The following is a 26975-nucleotide window of genomic DNA, read 5'->3' as shown; positions in this document are numbered from 1 at the left end:
TGAAGCCCTTTCTTCCTTTGACTTCCTGCACATGCTGTGCTGCTACTTCTCTTACCTTTCTGGCTGCTGCTGCCCAGGCACCATGGCTGTTTTGCCCTCTCTGCTCAACCTCTAAAGTGTGCAGTCCCCGAGGGTTTCCCGGGCTCCTTCCTCCATCTGAACGTCTTTCCTGTGTGACCTCCTCCAGTCCCCATGGCTTCAGAACCGTACTTATGCCAGGGCCTCTGTGCCTCTAGCCCTGACCACCAACCTGACATACCTATGTGAATATTTAATAGCATCTCATATTAAACCGGCCAAAGGACACAATTCCAGCCCCTCCAAACATACACACACTGCATCCACACCCTTTGGGTCCTCACCTCAGTGAACAGCCCACCATTCATCCATCATCATCTTCTCATCAACCTCCCAGCCCAGTGTGGAGCCCGTCAGTGCCACCCGCAGACCCTGCATCCTCCCCTTCTTTCTGTCACTAACCTACCACAGTGAAGTCCCAGATCTCCCTAAACATCACTGATGCTTTTTCTGCACTGTCTCCTGTGCATCCCTGCCCCAGCCCATCCTCCACACAAGCCACAACAGTGTCTTTAAAATACTGATCACTTCATGTTCCCATTGCATGAAGACAAAACCCTAACTCCTTACTCTGGTTTGCATCCCATACATGACCCAACCCCTTGCTCACCCCTTGGATCTTTGACTCTCAAATCTCTGCTCCAGCAACATTAGCCCATCCCTGTTGTCCTTCTGGTGAGCTTGCCAGTGGGTGGGAAACACATTCTTGCACCAGAACATAAGGCCTTCTGCCTACAATAGCCTTCTCCTTGCTTTTTTGCCTGCTAGGACCTCTTACTATTATTCAAATCTGAACTTCTATATCACCTCCTCAGAGAGGCCTTTGCTGACCTCCACCCTGAATTAGGGACCCAGCAACTGTGTCGCTTCACCTTATTTTAATTTATACAAAGCATGTATCACTGTTTTTAGGTTTGCTTTATGTGATCATAGTCTCTCTCCACTAGAATGTTAACTTTACAAGGGCAGATATCTTGTCCACTACTGTTTCCCTCTACCTTAGAACAGTGCTGGCCACGTCCCATTTACTCAGCAGTCGTTATGTGAATGAAATTTTATTAACTATTTGTATTTCTTCTGTGATTTGCCCATTGTCATTTTTCTGTGGGTTTATCAGAGTCTTAGCCCTTTTTTAAAAATGTTTATTTTTGAGTGAGAGACAGTGCAAATGTGGGACATGCAGAGAGAGAGGGAGTCCAAGGATCTGAAGCCCGCTCTGTGCTGACAGCAGACAGACCGAGGTGGGGCTCAAACCCATGAACCATGAGATCATGATCTGAGCTGAAGTCAGATGCGTAACCACCTAAGCCATCCAGGTGCCCCCAGAGTCTCAACCCTTTATCAAATAAGCAGCAAAACATTTTTTTCTTTTTTTTATTGGTATAGTTGACATACAATATTGGTTTTAGGTGTAGAACATAGTGATTTGACATTTATATACATTATGAAATGATCATAAGAAGCCTAATTACCATTGATCACCATATTCCAGTATTATTGACTATATTCTCTATGTTCTACATTATATCCCCTGATTTTTTTTAATAACTGGAAGTTTATACCTCTTAATCTCCTTCACCTATTCACCCACCAGTTTTTTCTTTGTATTTATGAGTCTGTTTCTGTTTTCATACATTTTCTTTCATTTTTTTTCTAATGGTAGCTGTCACCATACAAATGGAAGTTTAAATTTTTTGTGTAGTCCGATCTGTCAGTCTTTTTCTCTGTAGCTTCTGAGTTTCCTTCCTTGCTGAGCCTTCTTGACCTTAATACCATACATTTTTTATTAATTAAAAAATTTTTTTTATAGTTAGAGCCTTAATCCATGTGTAATTTATTTGGTAATATATTGTGAGGTAAGGACGTAACTTTGTTTTTTTTCTACATATAATGCCAGATAGCCCTCCAAATTAAATGATCATCCTTTTGTGCTCTGATTTGAAATCCCACCTTTAGCATAATCTAACTTCTTACCCATATTTGAATTTTGTTCGTATGGTTGCTTGTGCTGACTTTGGGATGTGTGAGCTATCTCCTGTTTTGCAAGGTGGTTTCATTGTGCTTCCCTTTCATTCAGAACAGAGCGTGATAAGCTTTGGGCATGCCTTGGACTCCCCTAAACCAGTTAGATTTCCTTGGCCACAGACTGTCCTCCTAGCCATCTCTGCATCACCTTCATATATAAAATTCAAGATCAGTTGGCTAATATATAAAAGCAAGAGATCAAATAAATTGAACTTAGAAAAAAATTTACCACTCAGGGCTTTGTTTTGTTTTTTAATTTAAAATTTTCGGCCCTACTACATAGACTCCAGAGATGTTTCACTTACTTTATGTCACATTGTCCTCAGTAGAAACTCTGTAAGATAGGCAGTGTTATGCCCAGGGAAGGACCTGGGTCTAAGAGAGGGGAGACCGGTGGCTTACACAGTCCTCGGGGGCACTGCCAGGAGCCACCCTCGTCATAGGCCCCAGTGTCCTTAACAGGACCCCTTGCCCAGAACAGGACAAATTTATTTTTAGAAATCTCTCTTAAAGTCCTTGGGGGCACCTGGGTGGCTCAGTCAGTTAAGCATTCGACTCTTGATTTCAGCTCATGGTCTCACAGTTCATGAATTGGAGCCACACATCAGGCTCTATACTGGTAGAGCCTACATGGGATTCTCTGTCTCCCCTCTTGCTGCCCCTCTCCCGCTCACTCTGTATCTCCAAAATAAATGAGTAAACTTAAAAAAAATTTTTTTTGGGGGGGTGGAAATACAAAGGGTTTTCTGCTTTTAGTCAAATTATTACAGGCCAGTACAAACCAAACACTTTACCTAGCAGAGGTGTTGCTGAAATTTCAAAATGAGCAGCCAGCTGTAAATACCTAACATTTGTGGATGAGGACATTAGGGCTGCTGACTTTAAAAATAAGATTTAATGACACCTTTAACTTTAAATTTTAAAAAAGATTATGAAAAACGGTGCTTACTGAGTAAAATCTGTTCTTTTATAGACGTGCGCATTCTGTAATAAAAGAGGAGCCACCGTGGGATGTGATATAAAAGCCTGTCTCAAGAGTTACCACTTTTTCTGTGCCAAGAATGCCCACGCAGTTCTACAAACCGATAGATCTCGAGGAATTTATAAGTATTTAATCAATTTTAAAACTACATTTGGGGGAATGGAATAAGGAGTGGTTAGATTAAGACAAACAGATTTTCAAAGATAATTTCATGCAAATGGTTTCCAAGTAAGAACATGGTTTGGGGGATGCTCAGTTGGGAACCTGACTTCACGATACCTTCCCTAAATCTAATAGAAAGAAAATAAGCAGGGTCGGTTTTGATTTTATTCTTCCTACATCCTTTCCTTCCTGGTAAAAAGTGCTGGTTGCCATAGTGGCATGAGTGACCTAATGGGTGGCCACAGGACCGGTTGACTATTGCCCTCCTCTCCTAACAGGAGCCTTACTTGTTGGCCACAAGTCCATGGTTTATCCATCTTGTCTGCTGAATGCTTTTTTCCCACCACTCTCACCGCCATCTTACATATAAACAGCTTTTAAAAATGATAAACTATGCAGCAAATACAGCAATCAGTCATTGAGTCCTTGAAAAAATTAATTCTATTTGAATTGTCTTTGGCTGTTAAATCTTGCTTCTCTTCCTTCAGTGATTCTTTAATGGTAATTTGGACCCAGTATGGCATGTTTCAAGTCCAATAGAATTGTATTTGTTTTATCAATGAAGAAACTTGATCTTCCTTCTGATGCAAGATGGCAGTTCAGTTATATAAGACAATTTAGTCAGATGGAATTGGTAAGCCAGTTGTTAACTGAACTGATTCAATGGATTACCCTTTTTTGGTATGTAGATGCAGTCTAAAACATGACATATAAAGTTAAGAAAATATCTAGAAGAAGTTTTCACTTTTTTTAAAGTTATGGAATGGAATAAAAAAGAAAATGATGGCTTGAAGAGCCAGACAGACACTTCTCACTTCCTTAGGGCCTGTGCATACATTCTGAGAATATTTTAAATTTCAGTGGAGTATATATTTTTATTCCTAATATTCTGAATGAGAGCACTATGTTTTTAATATGATTTTTGTGAGCTAAGTTATATTTTAAAATTGCATTTATAGGCTAGATTTTTTTCCTCTTTGGGCACATATCTCCAGTTTTATCATTTTGTATTATTTTATCTAATAATCATTTACTTTGTGCCATAAATACTTACAAGTACTTTACAAATGCTAACTCTTTTAATCTGCCTAACAGCCCAGTGAGGTAGATATTACCCCAGCTTTCAAAGACACTGAATCCCTGCGAGACTTAGTAATTTGTCCAGCTCACACAGCTGATGAGTATTCGAGCTGGGCTTTAGGGCTTCATAGGGCTTGCTCCTCACCACAGTACCCTCTTAAGGCTTAGGGGCCATATATTCTAAAACAATAGGGGCAAGCCTACCATTACAAGAAATTTGTTAAAGGCGTGCCTGGGTAGCTCAGTTAAGCCTCCAACTCTTGATTTTGGCTGAGGTCATGATATCACAGTTTGTGAGATCAAGGCCCGAGTTGGGCTTGGTGCTGACAGTATGGAGCCTGCTTGGGATTCTCTCTCTCTCCTCTCTGCCCCCTACTCATGCTCTCTCAAATCTGATTTTGAGCAAGGTCCATAGGTATTTTATTGTTTGAGACTAGAAAGGAATATATAAATGTTTTTGTACCATCTTCTTTTTATATTTGATTTGTGAAACTCATGGGCTGCAATAGTTTCACTTTTTTTGTTTTTACCTTCCTAAAGAGTTCATTTAATTATGACTTCCATAATGACCTCAAACAACCATTAAACAGACTGTTATTAGCAGAGCTACAAGTGAACAAAAAGGAGTCAAGTTCCTGCTGCATTTTTTTTTTTAATGTTTATTTTTGAGAGAGAGAGAGAGATGGAGCATGAGCTGGGGAGGGGCAGAGAGAGACAAAATCTGAAGCAGGCTCCAGGCTCCGGGCTGTCAGCACAGAGCCTGACTTGGGCTCGAACTCAGGAGCTGAGATCCTGCCCTGAGCCAAAGTCGGACGCTTAACCGACTGAGCCACCCAGGCACCCCACCCTTTTTTTATGTTTATTAATCACATTACTGTGAGATCATGACCTCAGCCAAAATCAAGAGTCAGAGGCTCAACCAACTGAGCTACCCAGGCACCCCAAGTTCCTGCTATATCTTAAAGTTTGCAAAAATACTGATCTTGTATTAGTAGAACCAATGAATAGAGACTCACTAAAATCATTTTTGTCATTATCAAGTATCAGGTGAATTTCTATGGATTTTTTTAATTGAATTTAAACATTCAGTTGTTAGAGTGCCTATCATACATAAGACATCTTGTCAGGTGTAGTAAGACTAGGAAGAGACACAGGACATGGACTAAGCCTCAGAAAACCTATCACCTTGTTGAAGGACCAGAAAGGCCAGATTAGAAGCATGTGGCATGATGGGAGCAGGAAGGGATTCACATGAAACTGGCTTGGCCTTGAGTTGATAATTGTTGAAACTAGGTGAGGGGTGGGGGCCATGACGTTCATCATCTCTCTAACACTTTTATACATGTTTGAAATTCTTCATAATAAAAAAAGAAATGAAAGTGCTCAGATACTGGAATTCAAAGGGTGAGGAGATTAACTTTGCATGGGCAAATGGTGGATTCCAGGAAGATTGCTTGGAAGAGGTGGAAACTGGTGTAAGACGAGAAGAATTCATAGGTTCCCTTAGGCAACAGGGACCCTGCCTCCTGAGGGTCAGCACAAGGAAAGGAAGGGAGACGTAGCTGGAGGCTAAGGAGGAAGAAAGCCTGGGGAAAAAATGGGGCCTGAGCAGCTCCTCAAAACTCACTCCATTTCTTCTTCATTGTGTGCTCTGCTGCTTTCTTCTCTTCCAGTGCATTGATCCATTCTAGATTCGTGCAGTTCAGCCCTGAGTTCTGGGGGAGAGATCTGTTGAGTTAGAAAACTACTTTTCCCAAAATTAACGCATGCAATTTTGTGCTTTTGTTGAAAATCAGAACTTTGTGTAGTCAGATGAAAATTTATCTTAGACATGGGATCTCTAGTTATCTTTATACAGTAAAATCCCAGTGACTACTATATATGAACTACTTATTCAAAATATTTCACACACGCCCCTTTGGAGAGCGTACTCGAGGGCTGAGAACGCAAAAGACATCTGACAGAGGCCCCGTCTGCACTTGATGAGCGTCAGTAACTTACACAGGTGTGGACAGTATTTTTCTGTAACAAATATTTAGGGTAAAGTCATCATGAAAAATAGGTTAGTTCCTTTTTAAAATCATAGGAAAATCGGCATAATATTTTAAAAGCGTAAGTAAAAATATTAATTCTTTGAAATTGCCTGTTTTCAGAGTGTTCTGCCAACAACATGCTGCACTGAAAGACACTCATGATGGTACGTCTCTAAAATTTAGTACTGTGTGTTTAAAGAAAGGTATACATTTAGGTAAAACATGGAAATCTGATTTACTAGCCTCACTGAATTAAATAAGTTTTTGAGTTAAATTTTTACCTATTTATAAAATTGCCAGTCTCTTTGTGCAGTGTGCAATGTTAATGGACTTTTCTTCTGTGCACCTTTCAGTAAAGTCTCTGTCTGGTATTTCCCCTTCTCACTACAAGCAGAAGACCAACCGAGGATATGGTAAAAAGCTTTGACTTTTGCAACTGCTTCTCTTCTAAACGAGTATCAGAATTTTCAGTAGATAACATTGATAAATTGCTGCATGTTCCCTGAATTTTTCTCAAGATTCGTGGTTAGCATTTCAGTTCTAATTAAGGAAAAGTGGGCCCTGGCTAACTGAAGTTATGGGATGTGCATTCATTCATGAATGGCCTCTGTGTACTCCTGACCAGCAATGTCTTATCAGCACTAAATCTGGAATGCTCACTGTGGACCAGAGTCAGGACCTCTTTGGAAAGGCTTAGTTCCATGTTATAGCAATTGCATTTTTTTTGGTAGTAAACAACACTCTCTAAACAATGTTCATTTTTCAGTCATTACCCTTTTATCAGAAAGTACTATCAGGGGTGCCTGGGTGGCTCAGTTGGTTAAGTGCCTCAGTGATTTTGGCTGAGGTCATGATCTTACAGTTAGTGAGATTGAGCCCCACGTTGGGCTCTGTACTGACAGCAAGGAACCTGCTTGGGATTCTCTCCCTCCCTCCCTTTCTGTCCCTTCCCTGTTCACGCAGGTGTGCTTGTTCTCTCTCAAAATAATTACTAAAAAAAAAAAAATTACAGGTACTTGGGTGGCTCAGTTGGTTAAGCGTCCAACTTCAGCTCAGGACACGATCTCACGGTCTGTGAGTTTGAGTCCCGCATCGGGCTCTGTGCTGACAGCTCAGAGCCTGGAGCCTGCTTCAGATTCTGTGTCTGCCTCTCTCTCTGCCCCTCCCTTGCTCATGCTCTGTCTTTAATGTTTTAAAAATAAAACATTAAAAAAATTTTTTTTAAAGAAATTACTATTAAAAATATAGCTGTTGACCAATGTTTATTTTTAAAAAAACGTTTAAAGTTTATTTTGATAGAGAGTACAAGTGGGGGAGGGGCAGAGAGAATCCCAAGCAGGCTCCACACCAGTGTGAGGCTCAAACCCCCAAATCGTGAGATCATGTCCTGAGATGAAGTGGGAGGCTAACCAACTGAGCCACCCAGGTGCCCCCATCAGTGTTTATTGATAGGGAAAGGTAACAATGTATTAGTTTTATTTTTAAAGAAATTTAAAAAATCAATAGTTTTGAAAAGCAGATGAAAACACTGTTATGAATCCTCTCCCCAGAGGAAACTGTCAGTTTCATTTGTATTCCTCTAAAAATTTCCTGTATATACGAAATATAGTAGTAACTATATTTTCTTTTCACCCACTGTATTTTAGAGATCCTTCCATGTCCATACAAATACACATACCTTGGTTTTAAAAGGCAGCATGTTATTCCAGTGTATCAGTTGCATAGCTGACTTACAACTGAACTAGTTTCTGAATAGACACTTAGGTTATTTCCATTTTCTTCTGAGAGTGAGCTAGAGCACACATGTGGGCAGGGGAGAGGCAGAGACAGAGAATATTAAGCAGGCTCCATGCTCAGTCCCACAACCCTGATATCATGGCCTGAGCCAAAATCAAGAGTTGGACGCTCAACGGACTGGGTCATCCAAGCACCCTTTTTTCCATAATTTTCTATCACATTAAATAATGTAGTTAACATTTTTTTCCATTCATCGTTGTGCCTTTATGAACCGTACCATTTCAAAAACTTCATGTGGATTGCTGGGTCCAAGAGTATAAACAATGAAGCTGTGGTAACAATGGGCTAATTACCTTCCAAAGAGGCTGTAATACCAGCAGTACACCATTATCCCAATCCCTCCAAACATTATATATTAAACACCTTCATCGTTGTCAGTCTGGTAGGAGAAATATTTTGCATGTCTTCACTTAGGAGTAAAGGTGAATGTATCCCCCTATCTTTTCATCAATTATATTTGTTTTCCTGTGATCCAGTCTCTTTAATGAACTCTTCCTAGAGGGTCCCCCCCTTTGCCCATTTTTCTTTTTTTATATTGATTTATATTTAGATTTTAAAAATTGGTACTTTATCATATGTGTTGCAAACATTTAGTGTAAGTCCACCATATCTTTCGACTTTGTAATAACTTTTAGCATACAGGAGTTTTATATTTTATGTAGTCAAGCATCTATCTTTTCCTTTTTGGATTCTGGTTTCTACATGATTCATATTTTCAACTGATTTTTCAGGACTGAAAAGAAAAAGAGGAAGAAAGAAACGCCTCTCAACAGGCGTTCCTGTACAGGTAATTTGACTCCATTTTATTATAGCTTTCAGTTTCTTTACACAAAATCCTTGTTTTAACAGTTCTAAACAGAAGTTCTACATATCAGGTGATATGGTACCAGAAACATAAGGTGAATGTAAAAGAAAAGTTGGCTGTGTCTTGGGTATCCTAGCACATGACCTGCAGGAGGTGACAGGTCCCATGGCTCCTGTAACACAGGCCCTGGGACCACATCAGTGAGAGTGTCTAAGTGCACCGTGCACTTATGGTCTTAATGTGGGCAAGGTGCAGCAAAGCATCCTTACCTAGCCAAGTATTTCTCAGTTGCACGATCCACACTTGACCTAACTTATAACTCATAATTTTCTGCATTACTATTATGTATAAAGTGTATGAAGTATTTTGGGAACTTGAAAGTTTATGTATCAGCTCATATGAGCTAAATGAATATGAGCTAGCAACCTTTCACCTCTTGTTGTTTATACAACAGGAACTAGTCACAACTCTTGATGTTTTGTTATACAAAAATACATTTGATGTTTACAAGTAAACTATCAATGAATATGGGGCATGATTTTCACCATGGGCATATTGATGAATTACATGCAACAAAACATTGGTTTTCATTTTACGCAACATTAAATGCCAACAGTAAGTGTAATCTTGATTCTTCTCTCCCTCTAGCCATCTGAAACAATGACACTCAATAGATTCATACAAGAAATGAAGGAAGAGGACAGCAGACACACAGGTTTGCTATAAATTTTGTAACAAATATGACTTACAATACTTATAACAATGAAGACTCATTTTTTTCAAAATTGGTATCCCACTTTATTCTTCTGGACTTGTGGTAATTGTTAGAATAGGAACCTTTTATCGTAGCTGTCCACTCTGTCATAAGGCCAGCAGATCAAAGTAATCTTAGGTAGGGATGGTCCATTGTTCTTAGTACAAAGAAAGGATATACTTCCTGATCTAGAAGCCAGGGTTACCTGAGCTCAGAATCCAGTGACACGCTGCCCCTTGCACTGTACCCTCCACTCCCCCCAGGAAGCTAAAGCCAGTAATTACAGGTTCCTGTCAAGGAAACATAGACATTCCATCATGACAGGAGGCTATCAAAGATTTGAAACTAAATTTTAGAAAATCCTCTTGATTCATAGAATTAGTTGTAACATTCATTGTTTCAGCTAGGGAAAAAAATGAGGTATGGTGAAAATTACAATTAAAAGACAAAGGTGCTGTATTTATTATCTTACTAATTGTGCTCCTCCATCACTAGGCGAGGTCTGCAGAAGTGACCACATAGGGATTGATGATAGCAGCCCTGAGACTATTTCCTTCTAAAATGTGTTTCTTATTTTTAGATGCAATTAGATCAAGTGTGAAAACTGATTTTCTTAAGAAATGTAAGAAAGTGGGGCTTCTTGATGATTTATTTGAAGAAATATTAGACAAACTTCATTTGATTCAAGAAAGACTCATGGATGAGACTGCTTCCGAATCAGGTATTGAAATAGCAACATTTCTACATGTAGAGGCTTCCCACAAACCTACCTGTAAAACAAAACAAAAAGTGCACCTTTTCCTTCTGTGTGGTTTCTTTTTCTTTGCCTTATCTCATTCTTTGATACAATTCAATGCTTCAGATCTCTAGAGATCCTGTTTATAATAAATCAGTAGGATGTGGGTAATTCAGAAACTTAATGCAGTCAAAAGCACCCTGATGCCCTGAAAGTTTCGATGTACTTTCCAGAAGTGCGTAGCTGAGAGTGACCCCCCACCGCCCCGCCAAGCCCCGCCAACGGGATAGGTATGTTCAGAACCACACGCAGTCATACAGCCAACAACTTGTTGCCAACATCTGAAAATGGCATTTAGTTTTGGTTTGACTCAAATTCTATCCCTTACATCTCTGTTTATAATGTTAACTCAAAATTCACTGAAGGAAAAGTAAGGCTTTGATGTTTCATTTAGTTAGATGTGACCTTTTGTAAAAAAGCTGTCTGGGAAGCCAAAGTTCCATTTATATACGCAGTGTATAGCCACTTTGCCTTCTTAGAACCTACGCCGTGAGCTTCTAAACTTCATGACAAATGGAGTTATCTTACAAGGAAAAGCTCGACAAGTCTAGACTCTAGGCAACAATGTAAAGTATATGATTATCTGAGAGGGATTATTTTCAACACGACAAAATCAAAAAGTGAAATTATGAAGACATTTCCAAAAGCTCACTCATGACATTCTTTCATTCATTTCTTTACTTTAGACCAAGCACTTCTCAAACTTGAACTTGCCTCTCAGAATCCCTGCAGGGCTTGTTAAAACACGTACCTGGGCCTCACCCAGCCACGAATTTGCATTTCTAACACGTCCCCAGGGGATACTGCTGCTTCAGCAGTCTGATTCTGACAGATACCACAGTTCCCCGTGCTTGGCTGCTCTGGTTACTTTTCCTTATTTGGGGTTACTTTGTAAGGTGTTTCTGCCTACATAAATTATTTAAATTAAAACTGAAAATGTTTTTCTCCCTACAGACTATGAAGAAATTGGGACTTCACTTTTTGACAGTAGATTGTTTGAAGACACATTTGTAAATTTTCAAACAGGTACGTGAGTTATAACTGAGCAGCACAGTTTGTAAATATATATATTAAAGTAATACACTACTATGCAGCAGATAAAAATCCTATTTCAGAAGAATTTTGTCTTATTAAATGAAAAAAAGCCCATTGCAAAGCATTATGACCCCTCACTCACACACACAACAGAAAAAGTGCACCCAAATGGAAACCATCGTTCTCTGTAAGTGGCTGGACAGTCCCACATTACATTTTCCACATATACACAGTATCTTAGTAATCAGTAAAAACTCCATTTTTTGTTTCTACTTTTTTAAATGATTGCAAAATGGGAGGTATTCGGTCCCCTTATTCAGGACTCAGCAGGAACTGGTGAGGCAGCAAGGCTGTGATAAACTCCATGGCTGCTTGACTCCCTCCCTGGACTTAATGTGTACAAATTTTAATTCTCTTGGTATTAATCTTCAAATCTAACTAGGGAAGGAGGGTTGTAATTCATTTATTCTCAAGTGTTAAGAAAAAAAGATGAGCAAGAAAAAAGTCAAGAAACTTTTGAAAAAGAAGAAAGCCTGGAGGGGGCAGAGACTTAAATGGTTGCTATTTTACAGAAAGGTTTTATTGAATCATTATATTGTATGCCTGAAACTGATACGACATTGTATGTTAATAATACATCAACCATTAACATGCTTTCAAAACTGACTAAATTTCCACTTACTGATGAGTCTGATCAACCTCTCTCTCAAGCTGCCCCACACAGCTGGACAGGCTGGGCACTGCACATCCTGGCCAGAGTGGGAGACACACATTCGCACAGAATTTGGTGTAAATAGCTCCCCCTAAAGTTGTACACTGTGCCCTACACTCCATTCAAATTCTGTATTACATTTTTAATCAGAAAAACCAGCATATCCTTTAATAGTCTCTTGAGAATGCATACTGCTAATGTGAGTATCCATATGTTTTTTAAAGCAGCCTTTAAAAAAAATTTTTAAGCCTAATTTTGTAGGAGACTTTCATACAAAAGTTACATTTCTAGCACCTGTCACTACTTGCATAGGTTGAGAGTATACACATTACAGTGTAGTATTTGGGAGGTGTGGGGCACCAAGAGGAGGCGTTATTTGGAATTGCATTAGAACTTAAAAGGCCTAACTTTTGACATCTCATCTTGCTTAATTTAGCCTAATGTTCAAGAAAGTTAACTACAGATATTCTAGAGAAAGATTATGTATGTGTGCGTTTTAATATTCTTCAACTTCTAAGTTTTCAAAAAATGACATTGTCACTGAGTAATATTGTTATTTACAGAGCCTGTTTCCACAATAAAAGCCTTCCTATTCCTAAAATCAAAAAACATTAAAAATTGGATGCAATTTTATAAATGATTTGCCCTTAACCTTGCTATTCTACACACATGCTCTCTCCACTTAACAGATATAGTGTAGCATGAAGATAATACAGTCTCTGCTTTTGAGTTCTCAAAGATATACAATAGGGAGTCAAGCTCTAAAGATGTACTGACCAGCTGTATGTGGTAAATACTAGAATTCTATCCTGAATTAGAAGAGGAAGAAAAGGCATATAAGAACCAGGCCCTCTGCACAGCACTGTGCACTTGCATGTAAAAGGGGCAAGAAATAGTCCATTGTTTATAAAACTACCAACCTGAAATCATTTCATTTCTTATCACAGCAATAGAGAATAAAATTGATCAATGTGAAGAAAGGCAGAAGCAACTGAAGGAAGAGATTGAAGGACTTCAGGACTTAAAAAAAACCTTGCGGTCTCTTCAAGAAGATAGAGAACTTAGGTCAAGTTCTACTTCAGTATCTTCCGGGTCTTCTAAGGATTACTATTTCCTGGGCCAGGAATGAGGCTCAGCTGCAAGCAGGCTGCGAACGGAAGATCTAACCTGTGGAAGCCACACATCTTTAGACCCACGCCTCTCAGGTCTCTCTGGTCCTCAAACTTCAATCCTCATCAACTCTTACCTGTTCCTACATTTCATGCCTGACTGGGTATTTACTGCCTCCCTCTTATCATCTCACTTCTGTTCTCCAACAAAATGTTTCTCAGATTCTACTTGAGTAAATTAGATTATACCTCCCATCTTTCCCACCCTCTGCCCTGAAAGTCCGATGGTGGCTTCATGCTGGTGCATTGCCTCCCATGCTTCCCCCACTCCAGTGATCTAAGTTGACTTCAATAACATACAAGATGCTCCTGGAAGTAAAGGCTCCCCCCAGGGCCTTTGCTTGTCCTGCTGTGAAGCCTTAACTACTCTGTTTCCTTTCTCTGCCTGTTCTGCCTGCAGATCTCATTACACCAGTTCTACCCCTTCTTCCCTTCTGAGATCACTTCCCAAGGTAACCCATTGTATCTTACATCCCACCATTAGGGTATAAATTCTGAGGGCAAAATCTCACTATTCCTGTGATTTGCTCTCAACACATTCCCAGCACCTATGATGCTCAATAAATGCATAAACTGTTATTATCCTTTGAGACTAGTTCCAGCTCATAATGACTCAGATAAAGTAAATTTGAATATTTTACTCCACTTATACCAAATTTACCTGTCATCACAAAGTCTGCTTTTTATTTTTGGGTTTTTTAAGTTTGTTTATTTGAGAGAGTGCGCGTGCAAGGGAGGGGCAGAGAAAGAATGAGACAGAATCTCTAGCAAGCTCCACGCTGTCAGCACAGAGCCAGAAGTGGAGCTCACACTCACGAACCGTGAGATCATGACCTGAGCCAAAATCAAGAATCAGACGCTTCACTGACAATCACACAGGTGACCCGACAAAGTCTGCTTTTTAAATTTCTTTTTGGCTGCAGTCACTACATGGGGGTATATCATCTTTAAAATAAGTATTTCAATTTAAAATGACCACAAAAGAACATCAGCGGGAATACACAAGAATGAAAAACAATCACTAAGACTTTTCTCTGACAAAACAATTTGGATTGTTATGCACCAAATCTGATCCCTGAAAACCTGACATTCATATTTCTTTTTACCACACTACTCTGGTACACAATAATGCCACATTGCAAAATGAGTTTGATCCAAGTCCCCAGCATGGTGTCTCACACGTTTTAAGTACTCAAAAAATATCCACTGAATGAAGAATAGGATATAGGTGAAAAGTACATGTCCATTCCTGTTTTAAGGGCAACCCTAGCTGAATTCATAATTACCTGAGTGACATGTCAAAATCTAAATCTAGTGGCTTTTAAATTCAGCTGCACATCAGAATCACCCAAGCATTTAAGAAACTACAGGAGGGAGTCAAGGAAGATAGCAGATTAGGAAAGATCCTGAGCTCACCTCCCAGGGACACACCAAGGCAACAAGCATATGTACCACAACTCTCTGTGAAAACAACCTGAAGACTGGCAGAACAGGTCTTCCACCGATAGACCGAAAGGGTAGGAGGAGGGGTGCTTGCCTGGCTCAGTCAGTTAAGTGTCTGACTCTTGATTTGCGCTCAGGTCAAGATCTCACAGTTCCTAAGTTCAAGCCCCGTGTCAGGCTCCACATTGACAGTATGGAGCCTGCTTGGGATTCTCGCTCTCCTCTCTCTGTCCCTCCCCTGCTCACATACACACACACACTCTCAGAATAAATCAATAAGAATTAAAGAAAAAAGGGGAAGAGGGGGAGAGACACAGTAGCCACACCCCTGGTATGACTACCCACTAAATAGTAGAGACATCTTAGGCACAAAGGAGCAGGGGTCCCAGGCCCTAAATTGGGCACCCCCCACCCTGGGGATCCACACTGTAAAGGCAGGTTCCTCTTTGAAAATCAGCAGGGCTGAATTCTGGGAGCTTTTAAAAACCAATGGGGCTTAACTTGGGGAGAGCCAGAGAGCTATACGAAATGGAGTCTCTGCCCTTAAATGGCCAGCACACTGAATGACGACCTAAGACACTGCACAATTCAGTGGTCTGGAAAATGCCTGGGATACAGCTAACGATTTAGTGACTGACTTTAGGATATGTGCCAGAGGGGCAGGGATCTGCAGAATTCGTTTGTTCTCCAGGAACAGAAGTGTTTGCTGGTGTTTTCCTTGCCTTCCCCAGCCCTAGACAGCCAGAGGCTTTCAGGAGTCAGTTCTGACACTCTCCGTCTACCTTGCCATCACCATGTACCCTGCCCCTATGTTCTCCTGAGGAACCTATCCATCCAACCCATCTGCCCCACACACACCTGCACTGCCACATCCAGCAGTGTGTTGTTCACTTACATAACTAGTAAAAATTGGCCAAGGGGTACACAAAATAAAAACATGTGAAATAGGACATCATGTACATAAAACACGGAAGAGGCAGTAAAAATTTAGCGCCGTTGTGTGTCTGAACTGACCATCAACTCAGTATAGACTGCTAAACACATGGGATGTTACATGAGAACCCCCTGGGGTAACCACAAATCAAAAACCTATAATAAATACACAAAAAATAGATTGGAATCCAAGCATGACACTAAAGAAAGTCATCAAACCACATGGGAAAAGAGCAAGAGAAGAAGAAAGAAACAGAACTACAAAAACAACTAGAGAACAATTAACAAAATGCCAAGGAGTACATACCCACCAATAATTAAATGTAAATAGACTAAATGCTCCAATCAAAAGAGTGAATAAATGGATAAAAAAAAAACAAAACAAAAACAAAAACAAGACCCATCTATATGCTGCCTACAAGAGACTCACTTCAGACCTAAAGACACATACAGACTGAAGGTGAAGGGATGAAAAAATATTTATCTTGCAAATGAAAGTAAAAAGGCTGGGGTAGCAATACTCATATAAGCAGGGAAGGGACCGAGACAGAGGGAGAGACAGAATCCCAAGCAAGCTCCACACTCAGTATGGAGCCCAGTGCGGGGATCAATCTCACAACAGTGACATCATGATGTGAGCCAAAATCAAGAGCTGGATCCTTAAGTGACAGCCACCCAAGTGCTCCACCAAGCCACCTCAGATAAAATAGACTTTAAAGCAAAGAATGTCACAAGAGACAAAAAGGTCATTACATAAGGATAAAGGGATCATTCTCGTAAGAGGATATAACAATTTTAAGTATTTATATACCTAACATAAAAACACCTGAATATATAAAGCAAATACTAACAGACAAAAAGGAAAAAGTTGACTGCAATACAATAACTGTAGGGGACTTTAACACCCCACCTAGACCAATGGATACCTTGCTCACTGAGACAGAAAATCAGTAAGGAAACAGTGGCTCTGAATGATACATGAGACCAGATGGACTTAACAGACATATACATAACATTCCATTTAAAACTGCAGAATACATATTCCAGTGCACATGGAACATTTTCCAGGACAGAGCACATGACAGGTCACAAAAAAGCTTTCATAAATTTAGTAAGACTGAAATCATATCAAGTGAAGTTATCAAGTGAAATTATACCAAGGATGTATCACAAATTATATCCAACCATACGAGACTAGAAATCAATTACAAGACAAGTGGAAGAAACACAAACATGTGGCAGCTAAATAACATGTTACTAAACAAGGTATCAAAAAAAATCAAAGAGAAAATATACCTGGAGGCAAATGAAAATGGAAACATGGCAATCCAAAATCTTTGGGACACAGAAAAAGCAGTTCTAAGAGGGAAGTTTATAGCAATATAGGTCTACCTCAAGAAACAAGGAAAATCAACAATTTAACTTTACACATAATGGAACTAGAAAAAGGAGAACAAAGCCAAAACTTAGCAGAAGGAAGAAAATAATAAAGATCAGAGAAGAAATAAATGAAATAGAGACAAAAAAAAAAAAAGAAAAAGAAAAGTTCAATGAGACTAAGAGCTGGTTCTTTGAAAAGACAAACCAAACTGATAAACTTTTAGCCAGACTCATCAAGAAAAAAAGAAGACTCAACACACCAGTCAGAATGGCTAAAATAAACAACTCAGGCAACAACAGATATTGGCGAGGATGAGGAGAAAGAGGATCTCTTTTGCATCATTGGTGGGAACACAAGCTGGTGCAGCCACTCTGGAAAACAGTATGGAGGTTCCTCAAAAAATTAAAAATAGAACTACCCTATTACCCAGCAATTGCACTAGGTATTTATCCAAGGGATACAGCTATGCTGTTTCGAAGGGGATACAGGCACCCCAATGTTTATAGCAGCATTGTTGACAATAGCCAAAATACAGAAAGAGCCCAAATGTCCATCAATGGATGAATGGATAAAGAAGATGTGGTGTATATATACAATGGAGTATTACTTGGCCATCAAAAAAGAATGAAATCTTGCCATTTGCAATTATGTGGATGGAACTAGAGGTATTATGCTAAGCGAAGTAAGTCAGAGTAAGACAAAGTATGACTACACTTATATAAACAATCTAAAAAACAACAAATGAACAAACAACAGAAAAGAGAAACAAACTCATTAATATAGGATGACTGCCAGAGAGGAGGGGGACAGGGAGACAGGCAAAATAGGTGACAAGGATTAAGAGGTATAAACTTCCAGTTATAAAATAATTATGGGGATGAAGAGTACAGTATAGGAAATACGGTCAATAGTACTGTATTAACCATGTGATAAGGGATGGTAAATACACTTACCATGGTAAGCATTTCATAATGTACATAATTATCAAATTACCTACTGAAAACCTGATATATGCCAATTATACTTCAATTTTTAATTTTTTTAATATTTATTCATTTTTGAGAGACAGAGACAGAGCATGAGTGGGAGAGGGGCAGAGGGAGAGGGAGACACAGAATCCGAAGCAGGCTCCAGGCACTGAGCTGTCAGCACAGAGCCTGACATGGGCCCCAAACTCACAGACCATGAGATCATGACTTGAGCCAAAGTCAGATGCTCAACCGAACCACCCAGGCGCCCCAACTATGCTGCAATTTTCAAAACCATTGAACTGTACACTTAAAAATGGTTACAAGGGGGCACCTGGTTGGCTCAGTCAGTTGAGCATCTGACTCTTGATTTCAGCTTAGGTCATGATCCCAGGTTGTGGGATCAGAGCGGGTATCTGGCTCCATGATGAATGTGGAACCTGCTTGAGATTCTCTCTCTTTCCCTCTGTCCCTCTCCTTGAACGTGCTCTAAAATAAAAAATGGTTAAAATGGTAAATTCATTTATGTTTTACCACAATAAATAAGAATTCTGAATATAAAAAAAAACTACAGAAGACTCCGTCCAGATGCACTGAACGAAGACTTCTCCTGGTCCAGGTGACGACTGTAACTTCCTCTCCTGCTATTATATCCCATAGCAAAGCTTATCTGAGTTTTGATGTCATGATCTTTACTTAAGAGAAAACCTTTGTCCCCCACTTTACCTTCAAATTTAATCTGTCATTCCTACCATGGGAGGCAACTTGGCACAATGGAGCAACATGTGTTTGACAGTCACTAAGTAAGCAAATATTAGGCAAACTATTAAACCTGGGTTTGTACTTGTGCTATGTCATTCACTACCGAAAAACTTCAATCAAATTACTTAATCTATCTGAGCTTAACTCTACCTACCTTATGCCTTACGGTACAAAACGTGGACACTAAAGAAGAAAATATGTGAAGCATAGGGCATAATGTCTGGCACCATGGGAAACAAATGTTCTCAAACACACACACACACACACACACACACACACACACACACACACACCCACCCCTCTCCTTGCCCACGTTTCCTCCTAATGGGCCCTGGCTTATGTTCTCCATTCTAACCAAACTTGCTAATGGTAAGTTCTGGAAGGCTTATCAGCCACCACCTCTAAGCCTTTGCTTATGCCACTTACCTGCTGTTTTGGAATGAGTGAGAAGGACATTATCTTCAGAGCATCTATTTCTCATAATAAGCTATCAAGTTTTCTCGCACCACCTATTGTGAAAAATTGTTTATAAATATGTTTTTACGTTAATTCCTCAACTTCTCTCTCCCCTCTCCTAATAACTTACACGCTCCTTGAGGATAGGGACTGTCCTTCCCTTCATTTATAGGTACAAGGATCCAGATGCATTTTTCTGCTGTGACAGTTCAATCGTATTATCTTTCAGTAGGAATAAAACCAAAAGATTTTTTTTTTAATTTTTTTCTTAATGTTTATTTTTGAGAGAGAGAGAGAGAGACAGAGAGAGGCAGAGAGAGAGAGAGAGAGAGAGAGAGAGACAGAGACAGAGACAGAATGTGAGTGGGTTAGGGGCAGAGAGAGAGGGAGACACAGAATCCGAAGCAGGCTCCAGGCTCCGAGCTGTCAGCACAGAGCCTGACGTGGGGCTCAAACTCACAAGCTGTGAGATCATGACCTGAGCCGAAGTCGGATGCTCAACCGACTGAGCCACCCAGGTGCCCCAAAACCAAAAGATTTCTATGGGAGTAGGGGATACAACTGAGAAACAGGTGACCTGTTCACTGTGGTACCTGTTTTCAGCCTGATACCTGCTAAGAATCATAGTACCAGTTTTTTTTAATGCTGGAAAAATACATAGAACATGAAATTTATCAAGCTAACCACCTTTACGTGTGCAGTTCAGTGCATTACATACATTCAACACTGTTGTGTTGTCACCACCACCATCCATCTCCATAATTCTTTTTTTTTTTTTTTTAAACGTTTATTTATTTTTGAGACAGAGAGAGACAGAGCATGAATGGGGGTCAGAGAGAGGGAGACACAGAATCCGAAACAGGCTCCAGGCTCTGAGCTGTCAGCACAGGGCCCGATGTGGGGCTCGAACCCACGGACCGTGAGATCATGACCTGAGCCGAAGTCGGCCGCTCAACCGACTGAGCCACCCAGGCGCCCCTCCATAATTCTTTATATTTTGCAAAACTGAAACTGTATCCATTAAACATTAGCTCCTAAGTCCTCTCTCCCACCTCCAACCTCTGGCAACTAGCATTCTGCTTTCTGTCTCTGTGAATTTGATTATGTTAGTTACCTTGTGTGGGTGGGATCATGCAGTATTTGTCCTTCTGTGACTGGCATATTTTACCCAGCATAATGTCCTTGGGGTTCATCCAGGTTGCAGCATGTGTTAGAAGAACTTCCTTCTGTTTTAAGGCTGCACATTACCGATTTTTGAGAGGGAAAAACAACTCTGCATGTATGTCTTGACATTATTTATTAATATGTCATTCTAAACATTACATAAATACAGCCTATATACTAGAGTATCAAATATTATTCCAGTAAGAAGTTCAAGAGTACATTTAGGGTTATCTTAAGAAATATGAATACTTTGGCTTTCATTATCACATCAGATGAAAAAAACAACTCAAAGAACAGTTTTCATTTCCTGCTATGATTAACAATGAAACCAAGTAGAAAAATAAGAGTGTATTTAAAAAAAAAAAAAAAGATACTCAAGTACTTCTCAAAGAACATATTTCCATTTTCTTCACTACATACACACTCATACAAATTACTCGGTAATCTGAGAAGTGGTTCTTTACCTATATAAGGAACCTCAGTAAATATTTGTTGAATGAATGAACAATCTATGGAAATGGATCTACTACTTTAATTTGTGCTTTAAGTTTTTTTCAAGTAAGAGCAATAGTAAACATACCGCAGTTCTTGTTTTGTCCAGATCATAAGCCTATAGAACAGTGATTGTTATGAACACTACCCATAATAGCTAATAATCAAATTAATGTGCATTCATCAACCTAGTAAGAAAAATTCTATCATGTTGCAGAACTAATCCTAAATTATAACTGACTGGGCTTCAATCACTTGCAACATGGTCAAGAAAAGGGAGCTGGGACTTCTAGGTTTGAATTTATCTCACTTATCAATGAATTCCTATCTTTGGGCCCTCACTCCCACCCAAACCCTCAGACACACTTAGAAACACTGCTAAAAATAGTAGCTGCAGCATATCTTCACTCTCTTGTTAATTTGACTCTGAAAATGTATTTGGCCTCCAAGTTCAGATGAGGGACCTTCCAAACAGGAAACCGTTCACTAAGGGAATGCCCACAAATGGAAATGAGTCTGTGAGCCAGAGAGAACAAAGATTTGTTCTTACAGCAAGCTCAACAGACACACACGATAAAACTCAGAGTTGAACACTCTTCCTCCAAAAGTCATGTTCATAACCAGACCAAAAAAGAAACGGGAAAAAAAAAAAAACAAAAAAAACTTGAACTTAAAAGGACCCTATTTAAAAGGATCTTTTCAGGGAAATCATAATTTTGATCCTTTTCAAAGTTATATTGTGCTAAATATTATACCTAACACAATCAAAAGACGAGGAAATAAAAAACGAAAGCTGAAGTTGCAAACAAGCAAAGGTGTGACACTTGGCCTATAGATAAAAGAGAGAAATTCTATGAAGTCCTGCCAGAAAGCTGGTTTTAAGAACACCTTGTGAGTCAGATGTAGTGGATCTGATCGTCTAGCAGCCATAATTTAGGAAGGCAAGAGTATGCTGAATATGCCATTACTTTCTTCTCATGATTAGCGTTTATGGGGGAAACGGTGGGGAATCAAATTTAAACTTCAGCTCTTAGACTGTATCTTAATAAAACAAAACACTGTTGGAGAGTAGTGGATACTCTATATTGACCTCTGTCCAAAGTTTCTTTCAATATCAACTTTTTACAGGTAGTCCTAAATTACTACTCTTTATGGACTTAATTCTTAAGAGAAACCTTGGCTAGCCTACAAGTTTATCTTTGCATCATCATTGTAATAGGTTTAACTCATATTAAACTGAATATTGTTTTTTGATACGCGATGAAGTTAAAAAAGGTCCTCAGTAGTACAAACACACACAAAAACCTCCAACTATCTTCACTACTCCTTCGCAGTACGGCTAGTGAACTAGCAACTGGTGCAGCATTTCAACAAGCCCCAAAGTCAGCATCTTTAATTCAAGGTGGGGCCTCTTATGTCTATCTCACAATCCACAAACCATCCCAGGTCCTGGGGTCGAAAGGGTTGTTACTATGTGAGCCAGGAGAATTACCGCAAACTTCTCCTTTCCAAGTTCAGCAGTTCCTCTAATCAAAAACAAAACAAAACGAAACGAAACAAAACAAAACACAAACGACCAGCTAAACTTTCACCCCTTTACAATGTTCTAGCCAAATTAAGGTCACATTTAAAATGCACATATCTGGAAACAAGACTTGTTTAGAACGGGTTCAGGAAAAGCTGTACATCCTTCATACATTCCTACACGGAGAATGGTGTCTCAAGATGTGAAAAACAAACAAGCTGACGGGTTTTTTACCTGCAAAATTACATCACCCGCAGAGCACAAAGCAGCCACCATGGCCAGTGCCCCAGAGCATTCACAAAACCCAGCAGCCTGGGGCTTCAGTTCTTAAAGGCTCCACATTTACTGGCTTTAGCAATGAATTCCTTTAGCAGAGGGCCATCCATTTGCCAAAACGCTGCAGTCTGTGTAACTTCTGTCAAATGATTGATGCAAAACTTAAAGCAGAATTCTTCTAAATCCTGGACACACACAACAAAAATAAAAACAAAAAGAGGCTTTTTTTTATTAACTTTGATCAAATTACTTCTATCCAAACCCCTCATCCCAAATCTCTCACCCTCCCCTAGAAAAGATATTTGAGGCCAGAAACCTCAAACTAAGCAAACAAGTGACTGTACATAGGTAGGCATCAGAAAAGCACGTACTATTGAGGCGCCTGAGTGGCTCAGTAGTCGGCTGAGTGTCCGACTTCAGCTCAGGTCATGATCTCACTGAGAGTGAGTTCGAGCCCTGCGCCGCCGGGCTCTGTGCTGACAGCTTGGAGCCTGCCTTGGATTCTGTGTCTCCCTCTGTCTCTGCCCCTTCCCCGCTCATGCTCTGTCTCTCACACACGCAGAAATAAACATTAAAAAAATCTTTTAAATAAAAAAAGAAAAGCACGTACTATTTAGTCACAACACAGTAAGTCCAACAGCTCCCCTACCTCAAGTCTGACTCTCTAGAACGTACACCCATTCACAGAGCCTATGGGGGGGCAGCCTCCGCACGGCTGTCACACAGCCCGGTCACAATGCAAAGACTTTAACGAGCTGAACGCATACACCTGAAACTAATACAGTATTATACGTCAATTCTTCTTCAATAATAATTAAAAACAAAGCTGAAAGCAACTTTACTCCAACGTATGTTTGACCACAGTCAAGTCAGAGAAAAGAATTAAGATGTGGGTTATTTAGCTTAAGGAAGACCTTAAGAAATACAAAAGTGATGAAGAGATGTCCTAAGGAGACACATTAAAAAAAAAAAATCCACAGACCTTAAATTCACTTTCACGCTCTCCGAGATAAAAATGCCTTCATTGTTAAAGCCACAAAGGAAGACACACTCCCACTCCCACACGCTAATTTCTCAGATAGTCGGTCCAGAGGAAAATATTCAGTCTGGAGTTTTCACTCAGGAAAAGAAGTCATCAGCTACCGACATTCAGAAGTAACATATACAAGTGGTAAACCAGAACAACTTAAACATTTCTGCCAATGCTAACAGAGCCTTTCATCCCCAGCAAAACACTACCATGTTTGTTCCTTGAAACGCCAGAACACGTATTTATTAAATCCATTAGGTACTGGAATGTATACAAAGACTAACTATGTAACAGCAAATCACACTAAAAGCTCTTATCACCAACACCTTGATTCTTGTAACTTTGCCAGCTACACTGAAGGTCAATAGTCAGGGTTCTATCAAACCAGGAACTGGACAACATTTAAACTGCAGCGTCTTGGCTTCATGTTTCCAGCCACCGTGAAATGAGAATGTCAGGCAGAATGGGGAAGGACCCACACAAACACAGAGACACGTCTCCTTTCTACTCTCTCATTGCAGACCCCTGCAAACAAATACTTCCCTATTCTGAGGGTCCCTCTGTCCCTAGCTGAATGATGTCCCCTTCCAGTCATATAACCAGTAAGAGATAAACCACATCTAATGTGTATCAGCCAGCTGCTGACAGAGTTTTGCTTTCTAGACAATTCACAATGCATTTAAAGTATCAGCACAATCTCCACATCCACGTTTTTAAATAAGAGATTCCCAGTGGGCTGAAGTACAGCTGAATGTTCCGTGTGTTATAATAAACTATAATGTTAAACTATATTAAACATTCCCTCTCAATTATTGAAGAAAAAGTCCTACTCCTGGTATAACAACCCAATGATTAATACACAGCTTTGGGACTAAATTATATTCCACAAGGAGAGAAAAGTCATTTTTATCTTATTTATCAAAAAGAGACAACTAGTTTATCTACACATATTTTAGGAAGAAATAACCAGTCATAAGCACACAAAGTCCCTCAAACCATCTAATGTATCAGATGAGGATCTTTAAATATTGACTCTTAATTATACAATTTCAAATTCAAAGAAGATTGCACTAAATTCTGGCACTGTAAAACCTTATTATAGTGTCTACAGATCCGGAATTCAAGATCTTCAGAGGTCAAACAATGAGTATATCCAAAGACTATCTTGAGTATAAACTCTGAAGAACTTTTTATATAGCACAGGTACACAGACGGCACCTCTAGTTATAAATCACTTCATACATTTATGAAAACAGCTCTAGCAAACTGTCTTCCCTTCCCCTCCAATGAGTCTGAATTGGTAAGATAGCTCAGTATTCAAAAAATGTTTAGCAGTTTCAAACATTACAAATCTAACTAGAGAATCCTGAAAAGAACCTAAAGCTGGGCTGTTTAAAGAACTTATTTAATAACTGACTCTTGCTTAAGGCAGATCTATGGAAAAGGAAGCACTGAGTGCCCCTGGAGAGAGAAACTGGATATGCAAGCTCACCTGCATGAACAGAGTGGCACAGTCATGCAACTCACTTAGCAGCCAATGCCCTGAGCCAGCCTGCCTCTGATGTGTGAACGAGACCAATATTTTCCTGATAATTCTTGAATATTTTGAGAACCTACATGATCTGTTCACCTCACTCTGCAAATGTATCACATCTTCAATTATCCAGAAAAGAAAATACAACACTTACCCAACTGTAAGTTAACTGTAACAGAACTGCTGGGCTTTGTATAAAAGCTTATATATGTTTAACTGTTTATATAAAACATTTCCAAGAAGAATAAAAAGGATTACTTGACCCGTAGATGAAAAAACGTTCATAATAGAATGAAAGCATCTTCTTAAGGCCGACGGAATATAAAAGTGGGAAAGAGTGTAAAATCAGGGGCTCTAATACAATATTTTTGGTATATCAGAAGTAATTCCATATTCATGACATTTTGTGGTGAAATTATTATAAAGTGGCTCTGAGGCAAATCAGATAAAATGTCAGATTTGTTGTAATTAGCAAGGAAGATCAAAATAAATTGCTACTCTAATTTATAAACTCATTCCAAATTTTTCAATGTTTAAATTATTCCAATAATTTATATATTCTGAGAATAAGTCATTTTTCCTTTCCACAGATCTTCTTAAAACACAATCAATGGTCTAAATATCCACATTTTAAAAAATGCTATTGCAGCCTAAATGGAGTTCTTATCCAGTCTTGAGTCCTCCAAAGCTAAAATAGTCGAATGCTAATTTTTCTATGGAAGGCTACTTGGCCAGGATGAGACAGGCTACCTATGTGTTACAAGCCCCCCTTGAGACATATTCTGGATGGCAAGAAATTGTGAACCACACCTAACTTTGCCCAAAATTATTGTTAAAGTAGTAATAAAACAAAACCCCAAAACTGTAAGTTTAGAATTTGTTTCCTAGTATATCAGGTACAAAATATTCCATATCAAAGTGGTCTCTGGTTTTTAGAATGTACTTAAAGTCTTTTTTTTTAATTTTTTTTTAATGTTTATTTATTTCTGAGACACAGAGAGAGAGAGAGAGAGAGAGCGTGAGAGCATGAGTAGGGGAGGGGCAGAGAGAGGGAGACACAGAATCAGAAGCAGGCTCCAGGTTCCGAGCTGTCAGCACAGAGCCCAACGCGGGGCTCGAACTCACAAACCGTGTGATCATGACCTGAGCGGAAGTCGGTCCCTCAACCGACTGAGCCACCCAGGCGCCCCTACAATGTACTTAAAGTCTTAATAGGACAAAATAAAGAAAAGGCACTCTCACTAACCAAAAAATACTTTACTGATCACAGAAAACTTTTAATTTTGGAAAGAAGAAAAAATGCTGACCATTTGGTTTTAGCGCAAAACTTTCAACACCCATATCCCAAACTAATTCTGGAATTAGATTCCTGGCCTTATATTTATTGCTTCCAAGAGCAAAATCTTAGGACTTAAATTGCTAAGCAAGGAGGATTTTCTGGAAAACTCTCCACTCTGGTTCAACAAATAATACTTCCCTCCCAGCTATTTCTCCTGATGTTCAGATACACTAGGGGGTGCCTGAGTAGCTCAGTGGGTTGAACAGATCATATCAGGTCATGATCCCAGTGTTGTGGCATCAAG

At 39.5% G+C, this 26975-nt stretch overlaps 2 protein-coding genes across 8 annotated transcripts in view; one reads left to right on the top strand and one right to left on the bottom strand.

The window, feature by feature from the left end:
• SETDB2 (SET domain bifurcated histone lysine methyltransferase 2) overlaps positions 1-14018 on the top strand; it is an 89255-nt gene extending 75237 nt beyond the window's left edge. For 2 of the 3 annotated variants that reach the window (XM_042966783.1, XM_015544562.2), the window contains 8 exons: positions 3077-3210; positions 6481-6524; positions 6714-6773; positions 8889-8944; positions 9611-9677; positions 10297-10437; positions 11467-11538; positions 13207-14018. In XM_042966783.1, the coding sequence (XP_042822717.1) occupies positions 3077-3210; positions 6481-6524; positions 6714-6773; positions 8889-8944; positions 9611-9677; positions 10297-10437; positions 11467-11538; positions 13207-13388 (756 nt within the window). In that variant the 3' untranslated portion in view covers positions 13389-14018. The remainder of the gene's footprint in view (positions 1-3076; positions 3211-6480; positions 6525-6713; positions 6774-8888; positions 8945-9610; positions 9678-10296; positions 10438-11466; positions 11539-13206) is intronic. The other variant, XM_042966737.1, reaches the window with a different exon arrangement.
• Positions 14019-20333: 6315 nt separating this feature from the next.
• RCBTB1 (RCC1 and BTB domain containing protein 1) overlaps positions 20334-26975 on the bottom strand; it is a 53827-nt gene continuing 47185 nt past the window's right edge. For 4 of the 5 annotated variants that reach the window (XM_042966235.1, XM_042966064.1, XM_042966291.1 and 1 more), the window contains one exon: positions 22044-23013. In XM_042966235.1, coding sequence (XP_042822169.1) covers positions 22873-23013 — 141 coding nt within the window. In that variant the 3' untranslated portion in view covers positions 22044-22872. Of the gene's footprint in view, positions 20609-22043; positions 23014-26975 lie in introns of those variants that run through there. The other variant, XR_006211067.1, reaches the window with a different exon arrangement.

Source organism: Panthera tigris, chromosome A1 (assembly GCF_018350195.1).
Source record: "Panthera tigris isolate Pti1 chromosome A1, P.tigris_Pti1_mat1.1, whole genome shotgun sequence".
NCBI classification, from domain to species: Eukaryota; Metazoa; Chordata; class Mammalia; order Carnivora; family Felidae; genus Panthera; species Panthera tigris.
Note: the sequence above shows the minus strand (reverse complement) of the source record. Positions and strands in the feature narration are given on the sequence as shown.